The 23,323-nt window shown below is 49.0% G+C and overlaps 2 protein-coding genes and 1 non-coding gene across 4 annotated transcripts in view; 1 reads left to right on the top strand and 2 right to left on the bottom strand.

Moving 5' to 3' along the window:
- The window catches only part of RPL12 (ribosomal protein L12), a 130,871-nt gene extending 109,445 nt beyond the window's left edge, over positions 1–21,426 (bottom strand). The window contains exons 1-2 of the mRNA XM_030206574.1: positions 21,259–21,426; positions 18,495–18,568 (exon numbers count right to left, since the gene is read on the bottom strand). Coding sequence (XP_030062434.1) covers positions 18,495–18,568; positions 21,259–21,295 — 111 coding nt within the window. The 5' untranslated portion in view covers positions 21,296–21,426. The remainder of the gene's footprint in view (positions 1–18,494; positions 18,569–21,258) is intronic.
- On the bottom strand, positions 18,980–19,110 carry LOC115473628. The gene has a single exon (XR_003942720.1). It is a non-coding gene; the product is annotated as a small nucleolar RNA SNORA65 (small nucleolar RNA).
- A 154-nt stretch (positions 21,427–21,580) lies between the features above and the next one.
- Positions 21,581–23,323, top strand: part of LRSAM1 (leucine rich repeat and sterile alpha motif containing 1) — a 1,377,704-nt gene continuing 1,375,961 nt past the window's right edge. Inside the window, exon 1 of one of the 2 annotated variants that reach the window (XM_030206572.1) lies at positions 21,581–21,627. The gene's annotated coding sequence lies outside the window, so the exon portion shown is untranslated. Of the gene's footprint in view, positions 21,628–22,097; positions 22,197–23,323 lie in introns of those variants that run through there. The other variant, XM_030206573.1, reaches the window with a different exon arrangement.

Below are 23,323 nucleotides of genomic sequence, written 5' to 3'. Positions count from 1 at the left end.
AGCTCGGCTCAGTGGCAAATCTGTTCGGCCTGCGCGGCCAGTGCTCTGCACTGAGTGCTGCTTTGTCGATTTATGTAGGCCACTGCTGTCGTGTTGTCCGACATCACTCTGACAGCCAAGCCTTCCAGGGTCACTTGAAAGGCCAGAAGCGCCTGAAACACCGCTTTCAACTCCAGGCGGTTGATGGACCACTCCGACTCTTCGGGTGTCCATAGACCCTGGGCATGCTTCCCCTTGCAATGTGCACCCCAGCCCTTCAGGCTGGCATCTGTCACCACTAAGCACCAATCGGGGAGCGCCTGCGGCATTCCTCGCCGCAGCATGCTGTCTGAGAGCCACCACTCCATGTTGAGTCGGGCCGCAGGGAGCCAACAGAGTCTGCATTGATAATCCTGAGATACTGGAGACCATCGTTGAAGCAGGGAATACTGCAGAGGTCTCAGGTGCACTCTCGCCCAGGGCACCAAAATCCAAGGTGGCCTTCATCGATCCCAACAGCTGGACAATGTCCCAAGCTCGCGGGCAGGGCATCCTCAGGAGCAGACGGACCTGATTCTGAAGCTTACACCGCCTTTGCTCGGGTAGGAATACATATCCCGAGTCTCTGTCAAACCGTGCCCCTAAATATCTAGAGACTGCGAGGGGGTCAGGTGACCTTTGGCTACATTGACGACCCAGCCCAGAGATTGCAGTACTGAGACCACTCTGGCTGTAGCTTGATGGCTCTCTGTTGCAGAGTCCGCTCTGATGAGCCAGTAGTCTAGGTACAGGTGAACCCGGATACTTTCTCGCCTGAGAAAAGCAGCTACTACCACCATTACCTTGGAAAAGGTTCAGGGAGCTGTGGCGAGGCCAAAAGGCAAGGCCCGAAACTGGAAATGTTTTCCCATCACCGCAAACCGCAGAAACCTCTGGTGCGGGGGCCAAATTGGAATGTGCAAGTAAGCTTCTTTCAGGTCCAGACGTGAGAAACTCTCCTGGCTGTACCGCCGCACTGACGGAGCGCAGGGTTTCCATGTGAAAATGCCGCACTCTCAGGGACGTGTTTAATTATTTTAAGTCCAGAATAGGGCGAAAAGACCCACCTTTTCGCGGCACCACAAAGTAAATGGAGTAGCGGCCGCAGCCAAAATCGGCAGGAGGTACCGGGGGAAACCGCCCCCAATGTGAATCAAACCTTGTAAGGTCTCCTCTACCGCCGCCCGTTTGGCGACAGAACCGCATCGGGACTCCACAAATATGTCTCTTATCGGGGCATCGAATTCTATTCGGTATCCTTCTCTGATCAGGTCCAAGACCCACTGATCTGAGGTAATCTTGGCCCACTCCAAGAGGGAAAGACGTCCTCCTATAACAGGAATCGAGGAGGGGGCCGGCGCACCCTCATTGAGAGGGTCACCCTTGAACTCCAGGTCTTGAGCTTGCTGCTGCGGAACGTTTGTCCGAGCGAAAGGAGTTCCTCTGCTGAAAACCGGCCACGAGAAGTGGACCCAGCAGAATGCCCCGGGTGGTACCTTCTAGCTTCACGGAAGCTACGTCTATAAGAGGAGTGAACCGCCTGACCCTTGGAGGGAGGCCGCAGCCTATCCTCGGGTAAGCGCTGGGGTTTAGCATCTCCCAGGCCTTTCACAATTTTCTCCAACTCCTCACCCAACAGGAGAAGGCCTTGAAAGGGCAACTTCACCAACCTTTGCTTAGAGGCCATGTCCACAGCCCAATGCCTTAGCCACAGAAGACAGCGAGTCGCCACTGCTACAGCCATCTGTTTAGCCGAAGCTCTGACAATATCATAAAGGGCGTCAGCCAAAAAGGACAAGGCCGACTCCATTCGTGGAGCCACTTCAGACAAGGGCTCCGCTCCATCACCGGGCTGTTCCACTGCTTGTTGCAACCATGCCAGGCAGGCTCCAGCAGCATAACAACTGCATGCAGACGCCCGAATAGTAAGACCAGCAATTTCAAAGGACCGTTTAAGTGCTGATTCCAGTCTACGGTCTTGCATGTCCTTCACGGCAACACCTCCTTCAACCGGGAGGGTAGTTCTCTGTGTCAGCTGTGACTAGGGCATCCACCTTAGGCATTGCAAAGCAAGCCAAATGCTCCTCACTCAGAGGGAATAATTGCCCCATAGCCCTGGAAACTTTCAAAGGTCCTTCGGGGTCAGCCCATTGAGCTGAAATAAGCTCTTGGATGGAGTCATGCAAAGGAAAGGCTCGAGCAGGCTTTTTGGTACTTGCCATCCTCGGATTTCCAGAGGAGGCCACGCCACTCCCAGGATCTTCAATAGAGAGGGCCTGTAAGACAATCTGAAATAAGCGCTGGCAGCTCCTCGCGGTGGAAAATCCTCACTGCGGACGGATCATCTGGATCCAGTGGCCCTTCTGCACCTTCCTCTGGCCACGAGGGCCTGCCAGACCCCTCAGTCACCACATCCCAACCACGGGGGGGGGGGGGGGGTGCCACTCTCTGAAGGGGAATTTACCCTTCTGCACTTCTCTTGCGGCCAGCTATCAGGGAAAAACGCCTCAATCTCAGGCCTGCATCCACCGGAGGGGCAGTAAGGGGGGCCGTAGAAAACCCCTGTGGCTGAGCTCTTTTAAGCATATATGCATTATGAAGCAATAATACAAAGTCAGGGGAGAAAAACTCGCCCTGGGCACCCGGTTCCAGTCCGGGGCTAGTAGCTCTTTGGCCAGCCTCAATTCGAGGGCCCCCTCCAGTCTCCAGACCCTCCGCCTTAGCGGGGGTTGCGCCATGTGGTGCTTTCAAAATGGCGCCCGCTGCCAGCTCCACCGAGCGGGAAGAATCATCGCTCGCCATGCTCGGGCCGGCAGTTATGCCTGAACAGCACGTTTTACAGAGCCCCGCTGCTGATCTGCGCTTGCCACACTTGGAACAGCGCTTAACACTCTCTGCAGCCATCGCCAAAACACGGTGGAAAATTCAAAATGGTGGCTTCGCTCCAAAAACGTCCCAATCGCGGGCCCTCCCCGGAGGAGTCAGAAAACAATCAACTCTGGAGGTACAGAACAGTGGGAAAGGCAGGGAAAGGCGAACCAATGTGCCTGCATCCACCAAGTATAGAGTGGGAAAGAGCAGGGAAAAGTGAATAATGTGCTCACATCCACTGGGGGGATGGGTAAGGCAGGGAAAGGGCTAACCTATGTGCCTTTAAAGTGAAGCTGCTATAGCCTCTGACACCCCGGCTAACAACTGGCAAGCCAGGAGCTACCCCCAGGCAGATTTTTTAAGGAGCTTGATCAAGCTGCAACCACCCTGCTTGGGGAGACAGAGAATACTGAAGAGGCAGTGGAGCTAGCTGACCATGTGGCACTGTGAAATTTGAGTGCTCTCTATCTCCCCCTGCTGGTTGATGGACACAACCCATACGTAATGGCTTCATCTGCTTGATGACAAGGAATACTCGAGTTGCAAAGACCGTCTCCTGGCAACAATGAACAGCCAGTCTGTATTAACCAGACCAAGAATGAAGCTAAGCCCATGTTGCCACCTTACAAATGTGCTCTGAGGGCACTAAAAATCGGTCTGCCAAGGAAAAAAACCGCTTCTCAAGTCGTGGAATATGGTTTAATAGTCTCTGGAACTGCTGTCCTGGAGAGAAGATAAGTAGAAATTCTCATTTACTTAATCCATCGAGATATAGAGTGTGAGAAATGACCAACTACCAAACCCTTACGCCGATTGGCTAGAAGGACAGAAAGAGGATCAGAGCGCCGAAAATGTTCAATATCTTGCAAATAGCATGTAACAGCTCTCTTAATAACTAAGAGCTCTGATAAGATCTAAAGTATTTAATTTCCAGTGATCTTCCACGCCTGGAGACCCTAGACCAGAGAAAAAACTGATTGAGAAAGATGAAAACACGAAACTACGGTAGACCGAAAAGAAGGAACCAGATGTAGCAGTACTGGAGACATAGACCAACTTGCTCCTTGGAAAAAATTCCAAAAAGAAAAAATGGAGACCTGCATGAAAGAAACGTGCAGCTCCGAGACACTCCTAGTTGAAGCAATGGCTACTAAAAACAGCGTCTTAAGAGAGAAAACCTTAATGGAAACAAGCCCAAAAAGAGAAGAAGATTGAGATTTCAAGATGAAAATAACTTTCTCTCAGACAGTCGGGCGAAAGAGACTAACTCCCTTGAAGAAAACGAGAGAGCTCCAAAAGGACGGGGTAAAAAGTTACCCCATATCTGACCTCAGAAACAGGAAAGAGCTGCAACTTGCAGGAGAAGAGAAAAGGAGGGAAATCTTTTATGAAAACCTACAGCTGAACAACAAGCTTCAAAAAAAAAAAAAAAAAAAAAAAAATTTACCAAGAACAAATATGAGTGAGAGACGTGGCTTGACGACGCGACCGCAGCATAGTAAAAATGACTGAAACGGAAAAAATGGTCTCTTAGCTAATCAAGCCATCAGAAGAGCCAAACCATAAGACAAAATCAAGCCTAGTGTGGATGAAAGATCAGACCTATTGATAGAAGGTCCTTGCGAACAGGAAGATGTAGAGGAGACGCCGAGAAAGACGCTGAAGATCCGTGTATCACAGACTTCAGGCTCAATTTGGAGCTACCAGAACTACCGAACCCCCATGTTTCTCGATCTTATGCAAAAAAGGACCCAAGAGAAGCTATGGAGGAAACACATAGAAAAGCTATGGAGGAAACACATAGAAAAGCTATGGAGGAAACACATCGAGAAGCCCGGAAGACCACTGCTGTAAGAGGGCGTCTACCTCTGCCGCTGTCGAGTGTTATCGGCGAACGAAGAAGCAAGGAACCTGTGAGGAAAGAGAGAAAACAAACTGTTGTGTCCCACTGAGCTACTATCAGTTGAAAACGCTCAAGAGCTGAGAGTCCATTCCCCTGGATCTAGGGTGAGATAAGAGAGAAAAATCCACTATTTGACGGATGACATAGGGCACTGCCATGGGTCTGACAGAACTCTCACCTCCTTGCTAGATACTAGGGAGCGAAAACTCCTCCAGAGCTAGACAAATTGCTCTGAATTCCAAGAAATCGAAGGAGTGGAAAGTTGCCAAAGGAGACCACAGAACATGCGGTATCCTGCGTAAACAATGGGCTCCCCAGCCGCAGAGACTGATAACGATCGCTAAAAACTGTCCACTATATATACTCTAAGGGTATACCTGCAGTGAGATTCGTCAAGCTCAACCACCAGAACAGACTGCTGCGCTGCTGAGAATGCAGAGACCACCTCAGCTGAAGGGATTCCGTCCTAGAGGACTATCTAGATAGGGGAGAAAATTAGAGAGACCTTCCGAAAGGTCTGGTCCAGGAAACTATCTGTACAATCGCTGCCATGGAACCGAACCTGAATATAATGTGGAACATAAAGACCGCGACCTAGAAATAATCCTTGAATCTGAGATCGCAGCTGGAAAACTCTGTCCTGGGGAAGAAGAAACCCACGACCGCACGCCGTGTCAAAGGCAACCGCTAAATAATACTAGCCAACCTAAGAACTGGAAAAAAATATGGTACCACTCGGTCTGAGATCTGCTGAGTGTCTTGATAAGAAGTTTCCTGAATGGCCAGTCATCTACATACGGGAAACTAAAATGCTTTGTTTCCTGAGAGCCACTGCCACCAGCATCAAGACTTTGGTGAAAGTGGGAAGGACTGTTGCGAGACCACACGGTAGAGGCCGAAACCGAAAAATGGTGTCCCAGAACCACAAACCGCACAACAGCCTTGGAGACAGGTCCTATGCAGATAAACTGCCTTCAGATCAAAGACCGTTAAAACACTGTCCTGCAACTATGGAGACCGGTCCTATGCAGATAAACTGCCTTCAGATCAAAGACCGTTAAAACACTGTCCTGCAACAGCTACCATGACGGATCGAAGGGCCTCTATACGACCCTTGTGACTTTGAAAAAGCGCAACTGGCGGCCTTGCAAACTAAAATAGGACGAAGGAACCTTCTCCTTCCTGGGAACTACAAAGCCAAAGGCATAACGACCGCGCCCGTAATGTAAAGAAGAGAGTGGGCAACTAGCTTGAAAAGCTGAGAGCTTCTGTAAATTGTCTTCTACCGTGTCTGCAGTGCAGGGATAGCTACAGGTAGCCTGTAGACAGATGCCTGAACGGAACTGGACGAAGTGTAAGGCATAGCTTCCCCACTGGACAGAGGAAATATAGCTCCTCCTGAGCTGCAGAAAGTGTAAAATAGGGGTCCTGAACTACAAAGCCTCACCTGATACAGTTAGGTCCTAGGCTACTGGCCACATAGGAGGAGATAGCGAAGAATGCAAAGGGAGTCATCCACATATTACTTCTTCTCCTGAAGCCAGAGAGATGAGAACAGAAAAATTAAACATGTACCCATAGAAAATATGTCATATACGAGAAGGAATAGAATTGCCAGAAATGGCTATAGCCCCTTGATAATATACCAGCCGCTGCAGTTGCACAAAATAGATATTTATACTATTGAAATAACTATGTTATGAGAAGAAATATACACCCAAGTACCATGCATATTAGACTGCCTGTGACTGCTACAAGAACATTTTCTGTGGCTTTTGTCCTCTTTTTTTTTTTAATCTGGCTACTATCACCACTCATATGATGTCAGGTCCCCCTCTCAGTGGTGAGCCTGGCCTACTCATGCTTAGCTTGCCACTAGTGACATCTAGGATGCAATCCTGCCCCATACTCCTTTGTTTACAGAAACAGCAGCCAAAAAAAAAAATGCCTGACTGCTACCCTGCTTGTGGAAGAAAACGGATATGTAACATATGGGTGGATATCCTGACATGAGAAAAAAAAATATTATGAATGAGACCACCACTGTGCACTACATATTCACCCACAAAAATCTAAGTGGCTGTCCAAATGCAGTATATATAGTCATCTAAAAGGGCTACTTACTATTAAAAGTATAAGGGGGTAGGAAATGAGCCATGGCCGCCTGTAGCTGACTGATCATCCGACGAAGACGGAGCGACATTCAAAATGGACACCGATCGCGCCAATTTCGATGTACCGGCCTCCGGGGGCGCGCCTGGCTCCTTCGTAACAACTGGAGCCGACCGCGACGGCAAAGGCTGTGGAAGTAGACCCCGAGACTGAAGGGAGAGCAGAACCCGACGCTCCATCCAGCGCCCTGCAATATTTACAAGCGCCGGAGGCGATAACCCCCCCGACGCTGACAGACAGCGCAGCACTTGAGCTTTTGAGACATCGCAGCAAAACGCGTGCAAGCACCTAAACGGTTTGAGCCTTTACTTCGTTACAACTACTTATTTTTTTTTTAAATAAAGGCCCCGCTGTGAACCGACAACCAACGAATCAATTATATAGATAACTCCAAAACTCGGACAGAAGGAAAGCAAAAAATGAAGCTGAAAGGTTTTTTTTTTTAACAGCTGAGCAGGTAAAATAGCACACACACACACACAGAACAGTAACCGGAGCTGCCTGTTCGTTAAGTCAATGGGGAAGGACTGCTTCTCTGTTCTGATACTGAGAAGAAATAAAGAATACTGGCTGCCTCTCCCAAAGGCAAGATCACTTTGAAATAATTATTTTCATGCAGTCCAGAAGAGCCCTAGAACACAACTGAGCTGACTGCTCGTTATAACTGAGGGAAAAGAAAAAGACATTGCCTTATAATGCTCTTTATTTCCTATATTACTTAATAATGGCTGCCTCTCCCAAAGGAAGTACACCTTTCAGTGAAAGGGTAGCTAGCCCTTCCCAGCTAAGCAAGGGCGATGGGGAGGAAGGGGTAAAGGGACTCGGGACACCAGAGTTTAACACCCCAAAGGCTGGCAAAGAAAGAAAAGAAAAGAAGCCCTATCTGCCAAGCCTCTAACTGAGATTCTCCAGGCACAGAAGAACTAATAGGAATGGGAAAATTAGGTTCTTACCTTGGTAATTTTCTTTCCTTTAGTCATAGCAGATGAAGCCATTACGTATGGGTTGTGTCCATCAACCAGCAGGGGGAGATAGAGAGCACTCAACTATTCACAGTGCCTCATGGCCAGCCAGCTCCACTGCCTCTTCAGTATTTGAAGCTTCCAAAGCGGTATGGCAAACCGCAATGGGAATAACATGAACTTTCCTCACAGCGAACGATGGCCCCTTAACAAGGGCATGAAGTCAAAAGGAGGGAATGAAGACTGTTTTCCAACTTTCTCCCAAGGAAGGAACTTCAGGAAACAAGAACAGAACCTGAAACAGATTCACAGCATACAGACAATCATACAGGGAGGACTCATGGCTTCATCTGCTATGACTAAAGGAAAGAAAATTACCAAGGTAAGAACCTAATTTTCCCTTCCTTGACATCAAGCAGATGAAGCCATTACGTATGGGATGTAACAAAGCAATCCCTATATAGGGTGGGAACAGGTCACACCACGCGCTAGCACTTGTGTTCCAAAACGCGCATCCCTCCTAGCAGCCACATCCAGCCTGTAATGTCGGGCAAAAGAGAGCTTAGAAGCCCATGTTGCTGCACTGCATATCTCTTGACAAGAGTGCTCCAGTTTCACTACTACTACTACTACTAACTAACATTTCTAAAGCGCTACTAGGGTTACGCAGCGCTGTACAATTTAAACATAGAAGGACAGTCCCTGCTCAAAGAGCTTACAATCTAAAAGACAAGAGAACAATCTAAAGACAAGTGAACAATCTAGAGGACGAGTGAACAGTTAATCTGATAGGGTGGATAGATTGGGGCATTCTATATTTCTCGAGCGGTTAGGCGCTGAAGGCAGCATTGAAGAGGTGAGTTTTAAGCAGAGATTTGAATATGGGTAGGGAGGGGGCATGGCGTATGGGTAAAGGAAGATTGTTCCAGGAATAGGGTGAGGCAAGGCAGAATGAACGGAGCCTGGAGTTGGCAGTGGTAGAGAAGGATACTGAGAGAAGGGCTTTGTCCTGTGAGCGGAGATTACGGGCGGGAACATAGGGGGAGATGAGGGTGGAGAGGTAGTGAGGAGCCGCAGACTGAGTGCATTTGTAGGTAAGGAGGAGGAGCTTGAATTGTATGCGATATCTGATCGGAAGCCAATGAAGTGATTTGAGGAGAGGAGTGATACGAGTATATCGGTTTTGGCGGAATATAAGACGTGCAGCAGCATTCTGAACGGATTGAAGGGGGGATAGATGGCTGAGTGGGAGGCCGGTGAGGAGTAAGTTGCAGTAATCAAGGCGAGAGGTAATGAAAGCGTGGACAAGAGTTCTGGTGGTGTGCTCAGAGAGGAAAGGGCGAATTTTGCTGATGTTGAAGAGGAAGAAGCGACAGGTCTTGGCAGTCTGTTGGATATGCGCAGAGAAGGAGAGGGAGGAGTCGAAGATGACTCCGAGGTTGCGGGCAGATGGGACGGGGAGGATGAGGGTGTTATCAACTGAGATAGAGAGTGGAGGAAGAGGAGAAGTGGGTTTAGGAGGAAAGACGAGGAGCTCGGTCTTGGACATGTTCAGCTTCAGGTGGCGGTTGGACATCCATGCCGCAATGTCGGATAAACAGGCAGATACCTTGGCCTGGGTCTCCGCGGTGATGTCAGGTGTGGAGAGGTATAGCTGGGTGTCATCAGCATAAAGATGATACTGAAAACCATGAGACGAGATCAGCGAGCCCAGGGAAGAGGTGTAGATTGAGAAGAGAAGGGGTCCAAGGACAGATCCCTGGGGAACTCCAACAGATAGTGGGATGGGAGTGGAGGAAGATCCATGGGAGTGTACCCTGAAGGTGCGGTGGGAGAGATAAGAGGAGAACCAGGAGAGGACAGGGCCTTGGAACCCAAAAGAGGACAGCGTGGCAAGAAGTAAATCATGATTGACAGTGTCAAACGCGGCAGAAAGATCGAAGAGGATGAGGATGGAGTAGTGACCTCTGGATTTGGCCAGGAGCAGCAGGTCATTGCAAACTTTAGAGAGTGCCGTTTCTGTCGAGTGCAGAGGGCGAAAACCGGATTGAAGCGGATCGAGGATGGCATGAGAGGAGAGAAAATCAAGGCAGCGGCTGTGAACGGCGCGCTCAAGTATTTTGTAAAGGAAGGGTAAAAGAGAGATGGGGCGGTAGTTGGAGGGGCAGGTAGGGTTAAGTGAAGGTTTTTTGAGGAGAGGTGTGACAACGGCAAGCTTGAAGGTGTCAGGGACAGTTGCAGTGGAGAGAGAGAGGTTGAGGATGTGACAGATAGAGAGGGTGACAGTATGGGAGATGGTGTTGAGTAGGTTGGTGGGGATGGGATCAGAGGAACAGGTGGTGCATTTCGAGGAGGAAAGAAGGCGGGAAGTTTCATCCTCGGTGATCTCAGGAAAAGAGGAGAAAGAGACCTGGGTAGGTTGGTTGAGGGTTAAAGGGTGAAGAGGAGGTGGTGGCTTGGTCGTGAACTCAAGGTTGATCTTTTGCACTTTGTCGCGGAAATAGTCGGCCAGTGATTGAGGAGAGAGAGAAGGGGGAGTAGGAGCGGGGGTCACTTTAAGGAGGGAGTTAAGGGTGGTGAAGAGACGACAAGGGTTGGAGCTGAGAGAATTTGTCAATTGGGTGTAATAGTCCTGTTTTGCACGGAATAGGGAGGAGTGGAGGGAGGATAGCTTGAATTTGTAGTGGAGGAAGTCAGAAAGGTTACGAGATTTCCTCCAGAGGCGCTCAGCGGATCGGGTGCAGGAGCGAAGTTAACGGATGCAAGAAGTCAGCCAGGGCTGGGGATTGGTGCGCTTTGTGGGACGGGAGATGGATGGCGCGAGGGTGTCCAAAGCAGAGGAGAGAGCGGTATTGTAAGCGGAGACTGCTTTGTCGACAGTTTCGGAGGACGTGATGGAAGGGAGGAGATTAGAGATAGCAGATGATAAGGTGGAGGGGTCAATAGCCTGGAGGTTCCTGGAGGTGGTGGTTAAAGTTGGATGGGGTGGAGGGGGGGGTTGAAGAAGTGTGAATGTGATCAGGTGATGGTCGGAGAGAGGAAGAGCTGAGACGTGGAAATTGGGGAGTGAGCCGGAGGAGGAGAGGACGAGGTCAAGACAATGGCCGTCACGGTGAGTAGGGGTGGTGGAGCACAGCTGGAGGTTAAAGGAGGATGTTAGGGTGAGGAACTTAGAAGCATGGGGGTCGGATAGGTCATCAGCATGTATGTTAAAGTCTCCGAGAATGAGGGACGGAGATGAGGGGTCAAGAAAGACAGAGAGCCAAGCATCAAAGTCGGTAAGGAAGGAAGGGAAGGATTTATCAGGGGGGCGGTAAATGACTGCCACTCTGAGTGGCAGCGGGTAGAATAGCCGGATGGAATGGGCTTCAAAGGATGAGAAGCAGTGAGACTGCGGTAGGTGGAGGGGTTGGAAACTACAGGAGGGTGAGAGTAGTAGCCCAACGCCTCCGCCGCGGCCAACTGGGTGGGGCGTGTGGGAGAAGAGATAGCCTCCATGGCAGAGGGCTGCAACTGAGGCAGAGTCTTCCGGGGAGATCCAGGTTTCGGTTAGGGCGAGCAGTTGAAGGGAGCGAGAGATAGAGAGATCGTGGGTGAGAGACAGTTTGTTGCAGACTGAGTGGGCATTTCACAAGGCGCATGAGAAGGGGAGGGAGGAGGGGGGAAGGAGGGGAATAGAGCCGAGATTGGAGACATCCCGGGATCGTTCGCAAGGATAGGATGGGGACAGGTGAGGGGGACCTGGATTAGGGTTAATGTCTCCCGCGGATAGCAGGAGGAGGAGCAAGAGAGTGCGGAGGAGGGTGGGGGAGGTCGGGCAACAAAGGTGACGTGTACTTAGGAGGAAAGGGGATGGGTTAATGGCAGGAAGGAAGTGCCGAAGGTTGAGAGCCAGGAAGGAGGAGGGGAACAAGAGGGATGGTGAGGTGAGGGATGGAGGTGAATAGGGTATTGCGGTGGCGGGCAGGGTGGGAGGGCAGCGGGTAGTTCTAATGGTAGACACTGGGAGTGGGGGGGAAAGAAGATTAGGAAGGGACAGGGCAAGGAAGAGAACATGGACAGGGGCCATAGGTGGTGACTGAGGTGTAACAGGTGACTATATAGTGACTGAGGTGTTAAGCAGTTAACAGGTGTTAATATGTGACTATGTAATGACTGAGGTGTTAAGCAGATAGATAGGGCTTGAAGCTAGGTTTTGGGTTGGCGATTAGGTAAGTCAATGGCTGACAAGCTAGCAGGCAGGTAGGTAAGTCAATGGCTGAGAGGCTCGCAAGCAGGCAGGCAGGTTACTCGGTGTTAACAGGCAGATGGATTGGAGCAAGCCGGAACAAGCTGAAACAAGCAGGAACAAGCCGGAACAGGCAGGAACAGATGGACAAGCTGGAACAAGCGGGAACAGATGAACTGTGTCAGGATGAGCAGACGGACCGGGACATACTTGAGCCGATGGACTGGAACAGGCAGGGGGAAGGCTGGAATGGCGGACTGGAACAAGCTGGATCATGCTGGAGCCAGTGGACTGGAGAAACACGGAGAAGCTGGATCAGGCGGACTGGAACATGCTGGAGCCAGTGGACTGGAGCAAACAGGGAGAAGCTGGATCAGGCGGACTGGAACACAGTGGAGCCGATAGACTGGAACAAGCAGGGGGAAAACTGGATCAGGCGGACTGGAACCCACTGGTGCTGACAGACTGGAACAAGCAGGGGAAAAACTGGAGCAAGCGGACTGGAACAAGCTGGAACACGCTGGAGCCGATGGACTGGAGCAAGCAGGGAGACGCTGGATTAGCGGACTGGAGCAAGCAGGGAGAAGCTGGAAAATTGGTTTTCAGGTAGAGTAAGGATGCAAGACTGCATATAGGCAATAACAGATGAATTGCAAGAGTGCTTTGGTCACTGAAGCAGCGCCCCACAAATAAAGCGGTGTCCTATAATTAGAGAGCAGTGCATACATGGCATTCGAGCAATGAAGCATGCAACAGGTGGTAGACAGACAAACTGCGAGTGTTTTCTGGGTCGCTGAAGCTGTGCTTAAGCAGGGTCTCGTCAGCAGCAATCTGTTTTGGTAGCTTAGCAGCGATAGTTTTCTTCGGGTCTCCGCTCAATCTTTAACTCTGAGCACCCCAAGCATTGCGCAAGCAGCAAGGTTGCAAGCAGCTCGACATCAACAGCAAAAATTCCCTGGCACTTAGCTTAGGTTGTCCCGTGTTGGAACGCCGCGTTTCAGCCCAAGAGGAAGAAATCGCTCTGGTAGAATGCCAGGTGGAGACCGGCCGGCAAGCAGATAAGCTGAAAAGATAGTTTCTTTGAGCCAGCGGGCAATAGTGGCTTTAGACGCTGGAGACCCTCTGCGAGGACCTGATAGCAAAACAAACAGATGATCATAGATCCTGAAAGAGATAGTAACTCGCAGATACTGCAGCAGAGTCCTGTGCACATCCAACAGGTGCAACTGCCCAAAAGATTCTGGAAACTCCTCCATATCAATGGAGGGCAAAAAAATAGGCTGGTTTAGGTGAAACGCTGAAACCACCTTAGGCATGAAGGCACGATCCGAACCGTGACCCCGTACTCTGAGAATTGCAGAAATGGGTCTCTACAGGACAGCGCCTGGAGCTCTGACACCCGTCTCGCCAAAGTAATGGCCACAAGAAAAACTGCCTTTAGTGTCAAATCTTTCTCCGATGCTCGCCGAAGCGGCTCAAAAGGAGAAGCCTGCAGGGCCTTCAAAACTAGCCCCAGGTTCCAAACTGGACAGGGTGCTCGCACAGAAGGCCGGAGCTAAAGCACCCCACTAAGAAACCGTGCCACATCTGGTTGAGCAGCTAAAGACACGCCTTCAACCTTACCACGAAGGGAGGCCAACGCTGCCACTTGAACCCGCAGGGAATTATAGGCCAAGCCTATTTGTACACCATCCTGCAAAAAGTCCAGAATCAGCAAGACAGGAGCCCGCATGGGTGTGACCGCTTTTGAACCACACCAAGACTCAAACTGGTGCCAAATCCTGGCATAAGCCACGGAAGTGGAACGCTTGCGGACCTGCGGGAGAGTGGAAATGACTGTGTTTGAATAGCCTTTGTCCCTCAATTGCGCCCTCTCAATCACCATGCCTTAAGACCAAAGCGGCAGGTGTCCTCCATGGCTACCGGGCCCTGTGACAGGTTCGGTACCAGAGGTAAAGGAAGGGGAGCCTCCATTAGCATTTGTCGGAGGTCCGCATACCAAGGCCTCCTGAGCCAATTCGGGGCAATGAGGCCCACTTCTCCTGGGTGCAGCCGAATCCGCAGGAGCACGCGCCCTATCAAGGGCCACGGAGGGAACACATATAGTAGGCCCGGAGGCCAGGGCTGAGTCAAGGCATCCAACCCTGCCGAGCGAGGATCTCTCTGTCTGCTTAAGAAGCACGGGACTTTGGCATTTGAACTTGTCGCCATAAGATCCATCACGGGCTTGCCCCATTTGGCACATATCTGCAGGAATACTTCATCTGCTAGTTCCCATTCTGCTGGATCTATCTGATGCCTGCTTAGATAATCGGCTTGCACGTTGCTCTGACCTGCAATGTGAGCTGCCGACAGAAACTGAAGATGCAGCTCGGCCCAGTGGCAAATCTGTTCGGCCTGCGCGGCCAGTGCTCTGCACTGAGTGCTGCTTTGTCGACTTATGTAGGCCACTGCTGTCGTGTTGTCCGACATCACTCTGACAGCCAAGCCTTCCAGGGTCACTTGAAAGGCCAGAAGTGCCTGAAACACCGCTTTCAACTCCAGGCGGTTGATGGACCACTCCGACTCCTCGAGTTTCCATAGACCCTGGGCATGCTTCCCCTTGCAATGTGAGCCCCAGCCCTTCAGGCTAGCATCTGTAACTACTAGACACCAATCGGGGAGCGCCAGCGGCATTCCTCGCTGCAGCATGCTGTCTGAGAGCCACCACTCCATGCTGAGTCGGGCCGCAGGGAGCCAAAAAAGTCTGCATTGATAATCCTGAGAAACTGGAGACCATCTTTGAAGTAGGGAATACTGTAGAGGTCTCAGGTGCGCTCTCGCCCAGGGCACCACTTCCAATGTGGCTGTCATCGATCCCAGCAGCTGGACAATGTCCCAAGCTCGCAGGCGGGGCATCCTCAGGAGCAGACGGACCTGATTCTGAAGCTTGCACCGCCTTAGCTCGGGTAGGTATACATAGCCCGAGTCTGTGTCGAACCTGGCCCCCAAACATTCTAGAGATTGCGAAGGGATCAGGTGACTTTGGCCATGTTGACGACCCAGCCTAGCGATTGAAGTAGTGAGACCACTCTGGCTGTAGCTTGATAGCTTCCTGTTACAGAGTCTGCTCTGATGAGCCAGTCGTCTAGGTACGGGGGAACCCTGATACCTTCTCATCTGAGCAAAGCAGCTACTACCACCATTACCTTCGAAAAGGTTCGGGGAGCTGAGGCGAGGCCAAAAGGCAAGGCCCGGAACTGGAAATGTTTTCCCAACACCGCAAACCTCAAAAACTTCTGGTGCAGGGCCAAATTGGTATGTGCAAGTAAGCTTCTTTCAGGTCTAGAGACGTGAGAAACTCTCCTGGCTGTACCGTAGCAATGACGGAGAGCAGGGTTTCCATGTGGAAATGCCGCACTCTCAGGAACTTGTTTAATTCTTTTTAGTCCAGAATAGGGCGAAAAGACCCTCCTTTTTGCGGCACCACAAAGTAGATGGAGTATCGGCCGTAGCCGTGTTCGGCGGGAGGTACCGGGGACACGGCCCCTAACTGAATCAGACCTTGAAAAGTCTCCTCTACCGCCGCCCGTTTGGCGGCAGAACCGCATCGGGACTCCACATACACGTCTCTTACTGGGGCGTTGAATTCTATTCTGTAGCCATCTCTGATCAGGTCCAGAACCCACTGATCTGAGGAAATATTGGCCCACTCCTCGAAAAAGAGGGAAAGACGTCCTCCGATGACAGGAAGCGAGGAGGGGGCCAGCGCACCATCATTGAGAGGGTCGCCCCTGAACTCCAGGCCTAGAGCCGGTGGCTGCGGAACGCTTGTCCGAGCGAAAGGAGTTCCTCTACTGAAAAATGGGCACGAGAAGTGAACCCAGCAGAACGCCCCAGGCGGTACCTTCTAGCTTCACGGAAGCGAGGTCTATAAGAGGAGTGGACCTCCTGGCCCTTGGAGGAAGGCCTCGACCTATCTTCGGGCAAGCGCTGGGGTTTAGGATCTCCCAGGCCTTTAACAATTTTTTTTCCCAACTCCTCACCAAATAGGAGAAGGCCTTGAAAGGGCAACTTCACCAACCTTTGCTTAGAGGCCATGTCCGCTGCCCAATGTCTTAGCCAAATAAGACGGCGAGCCGCCACTGCTACTGCCATTTGTTTAGCCGAAGCTCTGACAATATCATAAAGGGCATCAGCCAAAAAGAACAAGGCCGACTCCAGCCGCGCAGCCACATCTGAGAAGGGCTCCGCTCCATCTCCGGGCTGTTCCACTGCCTGTAGCATCCACGCCAGGCAGGCTCTAGCAGCATAACAACTGCATGCAGACGTCCTAATAGTAAGACCTGCAATTTCAAAGGACCGTTTAAGTGCTGATTCCAGCCTACGGTCTTGTATATCCTTCAGGGCAACTCCTCCTTCCACTGGGAGGGTAGTTCTCTTTGTTACCACAGTGACTAGGGCATCTACTTTAGGCATTGCAAAGCGAGCCAAATGCTCCTCACGCAGAGGGTATAATTGCCCCATAGCCCTGGAAACTTTCAAAGGTCCCTCGGGGTCAGCCCACTGAGCGGAAATAAGCTCTTGGATGGTCATGCAAAGGAAAGGCTCGAGCAGGCTTTTTGGTACTAGCCATCCTAGGATTCACAGAGGAGGCCGTGCCACTGTCAGGCTCTTCAATAGAAAGGACCTGTAGGGTATCTGAAATAAGCGCTGGCAGCTCATCACGGTGGAAAATCCTCACCGCGGAGGGATCATCCAGATCCTGTGGTAATTCTGCACCTGACTCTGGCTCGTCAGACTACGAAGGCCTGCCAGAACTCTCCGAATCCTCACAGCCCGACCACCGGGGGGGGGGGGGGGGGGGAGAGAGGAGGTGCACCACAATCTGAAGGGGAATTAGCCCTTCTACGCTTTTGTGCCAATTATCAGGGAAAATAGCCTCACCGGCAGTCCCAGGCCACAATCCACCGGGCGGGGGGGGGGGGGGGGGGGGGAACAATAGAAGGGGCCTCAGACAACCCTTGAGGGAGAGCTCTTTTCAGCATGTATGCTTTACGCAACAACACAAAATCAGGGGAGAAAAACTCACCATGGGCACCCAGATCCCGTCCGGGGCTAGCCGCTCCCTGAATAGCCTCAATTCGAGGTCCCCCCCCCCCCCCCCGGCTCAGGGCTCTCCGTCTCTACGGAGGCCTGCCATGCGGAGAATTCAAAATGGCGTCCGCTGCCAGCTCTGAGCGGGAAGAATCATCACTCGCCATGCTCGGGCCGGCTCTTACACCTGTACAGCACGATTTACAGAGCCCCGCTGCTGATTTGCGCTTGCCACACCGGGAACAGCGCTTTACATTCTCTGCAGCCATCGCCGAAAACGGCGGGAAAATTCAAAATGGCGGTTTCGCACCAAAAACGCCCCGATTGCGGGCCCACCCTGGAGGAGATAGAAAACACTCTTACCTTACCGAGTGTCACAGCTCCGGTCCCATAGAAGAATCAAAGGAAAACCTCTGTTCCATTTTTTTTTTTTTAACGCTGTGAGGAAAGCAGAGGTAATAAGAACTCCGGAGGCTCAGATGAGTGGGAAAGGCGAACCAATGTGCCTGCATCAACTGAGTGGGAAAGGACAGGGAAAAGTAAGCTAATATGTCCACATCCACGGGGGAATGGGTAAGGCAGGGAAAGGGCTAACCAATGTGCCTTCAAAGTGAAGCTGCTATAGCCTCTAACACCCCGGCTAACAACTGGCAAGCCAGGAGCCACCCCCAGGCAGATTTTTGATGGAGCTCGAAGAAGCTGCAGCCACCCTGCTTGGGGAGATAGAGAATACTGAAGAGGCAGTGGAGCTGGCTGGCCATGAGGTACTGTGAAAAGTTGAGTGCTCTCTATCTCCCCCTGCTGGTTGATGGACATAATTCATCTGCTTGATGACAAAGAAATGTGTAATATCTTGAAGAGAAAAAAAGGAGAGAGAGAGAGAGAGACTAATGTGCTCACCTCCTGCCTGCTGTAGACTGAGAAAATACTGAGGCTAAGGTCACATGACCAGGGCTCTTATTGACTCTCTGGAGTCAGAATTTTTCTTAGTCTCCACCTGCTGGAAGGCGAGCACAACCCATCAGTCCAATCCTGGTCCGGTCCAGAGGGACGCTAAGGAATGGTCTTTACCTGATTCTCCCACATCAGCAGCAATCTCGACTCTAGACAGGAATGCCAAAACCAAAACTGTGCTAATGTCCTCCTTTAACATTCAGTAAGATAGTTACTGGGCTGAACTTAAATCACCCAAAATTACAAAACACACTTGAGAAGATAACCACTTCATCCCTAAGGGATCTATCTAGCCCACTACAATACATACCAAACCCAGGGGTCCAATCTTGGGAGCCAGAGCAGAAGTGGCACCAACTTCACCTCCAGTGCACCTCAGGTACACTACAAAAGAAACAAGGTTTGACAACATTCAATGTTTTTAATGTCTTGGTCAGTGTAACTATTAATTTATTATGTAAATAAACAGGAGATGACACCAATGTGTAGATGGCACTGGTACTACTATTGATCTATTAGCCAACATGCATTACAATTCCACAATAATACTTTGACAACTTTTGTTGCCCAACTTGGTTTTAAAAGGTGTTTGATGGCTTTCCCAAGTACACCTAGCTAATAGCTTTATGAAGTTCCCTAGAAGCTTGTCCACTTATCCCTGGGAGTGAGGCACAAGGCACGAAGCATGCAGCTACTCTCTGGATCTGTTGGGTACCTGGGTCCCAGACTGGCCACTGCCAAGACATTCTGTTTGACCGACCTTTGGTCCAACTCAGCAGGTGACATTTAATGTCCTTATGTCCCCATCCTTTCGGCACAGGATTGTTTACAGAATAAAGATCAGTCCTGTTTCCTAAGAAGGGGGTTGTTGTCAGCTCACCACTGAACTATACCAGTCACTTATCACAGACAGGCACAGGGGAAGGTAGCTTCAACTTGGCACCACTTTGTATTGCATGTTTTCATTCATAAACAGCAACTGATCTAAAAGACAACTATAAAGTAAAATATGAAAAACATACTCAAAATTGATCTGCTGTTTCTCAAGGCCCAACTCTAACACGCCTAACACGGTATTTCTTTTGCTGTTCTAAATGCATTTTGGACTTCACTTATTAGGCATTTATAAATTATACATTATTTTTCTGATAATTAGGGTTTGTTTCTTTTTGAGAATGTTTACTAGGTAAAACCTAAAATCATAAGTCCTATGTAAGTTAAAGTAGACAGAAGCAACGGTAAATCTAGGACCCGGATACCCAGCAGATTTTCAGAAAGTTAGTTAACAGATTTCCAAAGTATTACGGACACCTCCTAAAAAGAGTATTCTACTGAACTGGAAGCATTCAGGAAAGCATGTTTACACCACATATGCTTACAGAACAGAGGAAAGCTCACCTTCCTTCCCCCTTTCGCTTCCTGGACTTGACAATCACCTCTTCTCCAACACAGTTTTCCTACCCTTAGAGCTCCTCTATGCACTTTTTTGTATTCCACTATGTCTACCTTCACCATCTTCCGGAAGGAGACTGCCATGCATCCATGGCCTTACTCTCTAGTCTGTACTCCTTTCATCTTGACTTTGCTTTAAAACTTCTACTTTTTATCACTACCTTTATTATCAAATCATGAGTAGCAGCCTAGTGGTTAGTGCAGTGGACTCTGATCCCCACTGCTGCTCCTTGTGACTCTGGGCAAGTCACTTAACCCTCCATTGCCCCAGTACAAAATAAGTACCTGAATATATGTAAACCGCTTTGAATGTAGTTGCAAAAACCTCAGAAAGGCGGTATATCAAGTCCCATTTCCCTTCCCTTAATGAACTAGTAAAAACACCTAAATTAAAGGAGGTGTTGCCAAGAGAGGAACACATCTATTTCCAAGTTTACAAACAAAACCTATGAGGAAGCAAGCATCCTGAATGATATTTTCAGCCACCCAAACTGTGCAAGTATTGAGCTAAGTGGATGTATCAGTGGTTCCTTCTGTACAAGATAACTACCACATTCAAAACTGTTTTCATGGCTTCCACATCAAATCAAATCTTGTATATTGCCAATATGTTCTTTCCAGGGTTCAGTGCGGTTTATATGAAAATAAAATAAACCAAAAAAAAGGATAACTATCAGTGTCTTACATACTAGACCAAAAATAACTAAGGAATGAAAAACTTGGAATTGATTGCCGATACACAACATGGGACAAAAACACACATTAGTATCAGCGGTTTAAAGGTTGCATTTTAAAATGTGACTTGTGAAGCCCTCTGTATATTTTACTGGATAACAATAATGTTTCACTAGCAATCTGGTCAGGTGATTGAAATTTATGCCACGAAAGAAAAACTTACGAACAAATGCCAAATTTAGGCCACAGTAACAGAGCATCATTCAGTTTATACACAGTATGCTAAACTATTTCGAGATAAATTGACAGCCTCTTTAAAAAGCAATTTAGCTAATGAAATAAGGTGCAATAGGTTATTACAGCAGCCTGTACCATCCAGAGATTTTCATTTTCTAATGAAAAGACTACAGTCATAATAAACGAGAATCCAAACGAGTTCGGCAATTATTTTGTACGACTGTGATAAACTACCTGTTTGGATGAGCATTGAAAACAAACTAAAAACCATCTGAAGGAAATAGGCTTCCATACACAATACTTAACAGAGCCTCCACGTTGAGGATCAAGAACTGCCTAGTGCCCACACGGATATATAATTTCCACAATCCTAAACAGCCAACTCAGGTCTCTCTGAAACCTCACATCATTTGCAGGTTAGCAGATTCAGCCAGCGTTTTGGTTCACAAAAGTTAACACATGGTTGGACCTCAAAGAGATATTATCACAGTTTGAAGAAACTGCTAAGCAAAATGCGACCTGATTAACACGGAAAGAAAGACCTGCTACTACCAGCCAGAACAAAATAGTGATATTGCGGAAAGAAGATCCGCTACACAATGCCCTGTAGGCACCATGCTTCAGCCTATACTGTGACGTGAAGAAACGCAATCGTTTTGCCATAGAAGCACAGCCCTTTGAGCTTTATTTTCTTCTACCCTCTCACATACCAACTTTAATTTCGTTGGGGTCGAACTTGGGAGGCATGCCTGCAGGAGATTAGCAGCAGTTCGCTGCGGCTGGGATCGGTGTCGGTGTCGGATGAACCCGGATTCGAGACGACCGAAAAAAAGCTACACATCCACTACGCGATCCGAGAAAACGGAAAAGGGCGAAATAGACCTGCGACACAGAGTATAGGCAGTCTTGCGACACGGCATGACGTCAAAATGTTGAAGCCACCCCCCCCGCGGAGTCGCCATATTGATGCACGCGAAACAAACTGTCTCATGGCTGTACTGCGTGCTTGTTTGTTAGTAGCTTGCATATTTAATCTCAGTTGTAGAAAGAAGAACCGACAACTGAATAACCTCCTATCGGTTAGAGTACCAATTACTTGTAAATTGTAATCAGTATGTCATTACGAGGGACTGGTTATAGTAGAAGGCGTTGAATTCATACTGAGATGTTTTCACCTAGTAGAGAGTAGTGTTGTTCAAAGTACTAGGCTAAAGTACTTAGGTAAAATAAATGTATATTTTAATACTTAAGTAAAAATACATACATTAAAAACTGTCAAGTAAAAATAAAAAGAATATATATATTTTGTCCTTCACCTTTTAAGGCACTGTCTATCCAACTACTTTTTGTAGATGGACCACGCATAGGTGCTTAGGCGGTCACGGTGCATTATTTCTAATGTTTTACCAGTGCTATCAAATAGCGTTTGCTGTAGTTTTGCGTATACTTGTGACTCCGCCTACTGTCACAAGCTATGTCTGCTGGCTTCAACTCGTACTGTCTCAATCTAACTTCCTTGGCTTCCTGTACTCTGATGCTACTTCCAAGGCGTAACACCTCCGCCTGGGAGAGAAGTACAGACAGTAATTGGGGGCGGAGTATCGGAAAAGGAAAAACCTACGGGATTGTTGTTGGTGGGCGACCTCAGGTATGAGTTTGACGGGGCTGGATGGGTTTTTGAGGGAGAGATGCTGTATCGCAGACAGGGAAGAGAGGTGGGGGATATGCTCTACCAGGAGAATGGAAGAGACGGCAGATCACTGGGAGGGGAGACCAGACCCCGGATGAGGAGGAGTGCTCTGTGTGTCAGAGTAGCCGAATGCATAATGCCCAGAGTATTCACGCAGTCAGGAAAACTTTACAGTCTACGCAGGCGGAGAACAATGATTTAGCTAACGTTATTCCTACCGTCTGGTGTTGAGCGCTGAGAAGATGTTGCTATCTTTGTTAAGGTATTTGCTTATTCATGCTGTCTGGTGGCTCTAATGTTGAGATCCACTGCATTGCTGAGCTGACTTTACTCGTCTGCCTTTTTTTTTCTCCCTAGACGTCTATTGTTGGTCTAGTTGTGCTACTATTTCGTACTATGGTCTTTGTGTTGAATGTGCTGCATTTCTTTTAAGCGTTCTGTTTGCTTATTTGCTGTTTAAGTTTAGTGTTTACTTGGATAAAGTGGTGTGGTAGTTATGTTAGTACACTTATAACTACCACACCACTTTATCCACTTTTATTTAGATGCAAAAATAAGTAACCCCTTCGAGTTTTTTTTTGTTTTCTCAGCAACCGAGAAATTTTACATGCTTATTTATTCATCATTCTTATATTTGCGTAGTAACATTTAATTAAGGTATGCTGTTGTACTGACACTTTAGCATTACTACCTAGTGATTTTTTATGTGTCAAATATGTTTGATCTAAAACACAGTAAAATAAATCACTTAAATTATAGGATTAACCATGTCAGAATTTCGAAGTCACTGTGAATGCTCGAAGTGTCCACCCCTAGCTTTAATTGAAAAAGGGAGGGGCGCAGTATAATGGAAAGGACTGAAGAGAGGAGGAGAGAAATGCGTTCAGTAACATAGTAAGTAACGGAAGATAAAGACTGAGGGGTAGATGCACTAAGGTCCTCGAAAGAGCCGTTCCCTTACCGATTCCATAGCAAATCGGTAGGGAACAGCCATGCATCAAGGAAATGGAATGCAAATGAGCTGCTCGTTGTAGCTCACTTGCATTCTCTATTCCCTCGGAAACCAGTCGGCCGGTCGAGCATGC

Source organism: Microcaecilia unicolor, chromosome 6 (genome assembly GCF_901765095.1).
Source record: "Microcaecilia unicolor chromosome 6, aMicUni1.1, whole genome shotgun sequence".
Taxonomy (NCBI): Eukaryota; Metazoa; Chordata; class Amphibia; order Gymnophiona; family Siphonopidae; genus Microcaecilia; species Microcaecilia unicolor.
The sequence above is the reverse complement of the archived record's forward strand: the minus strand, read 5'-3'. Positions and strand labels throughout refer to the sequence as shown.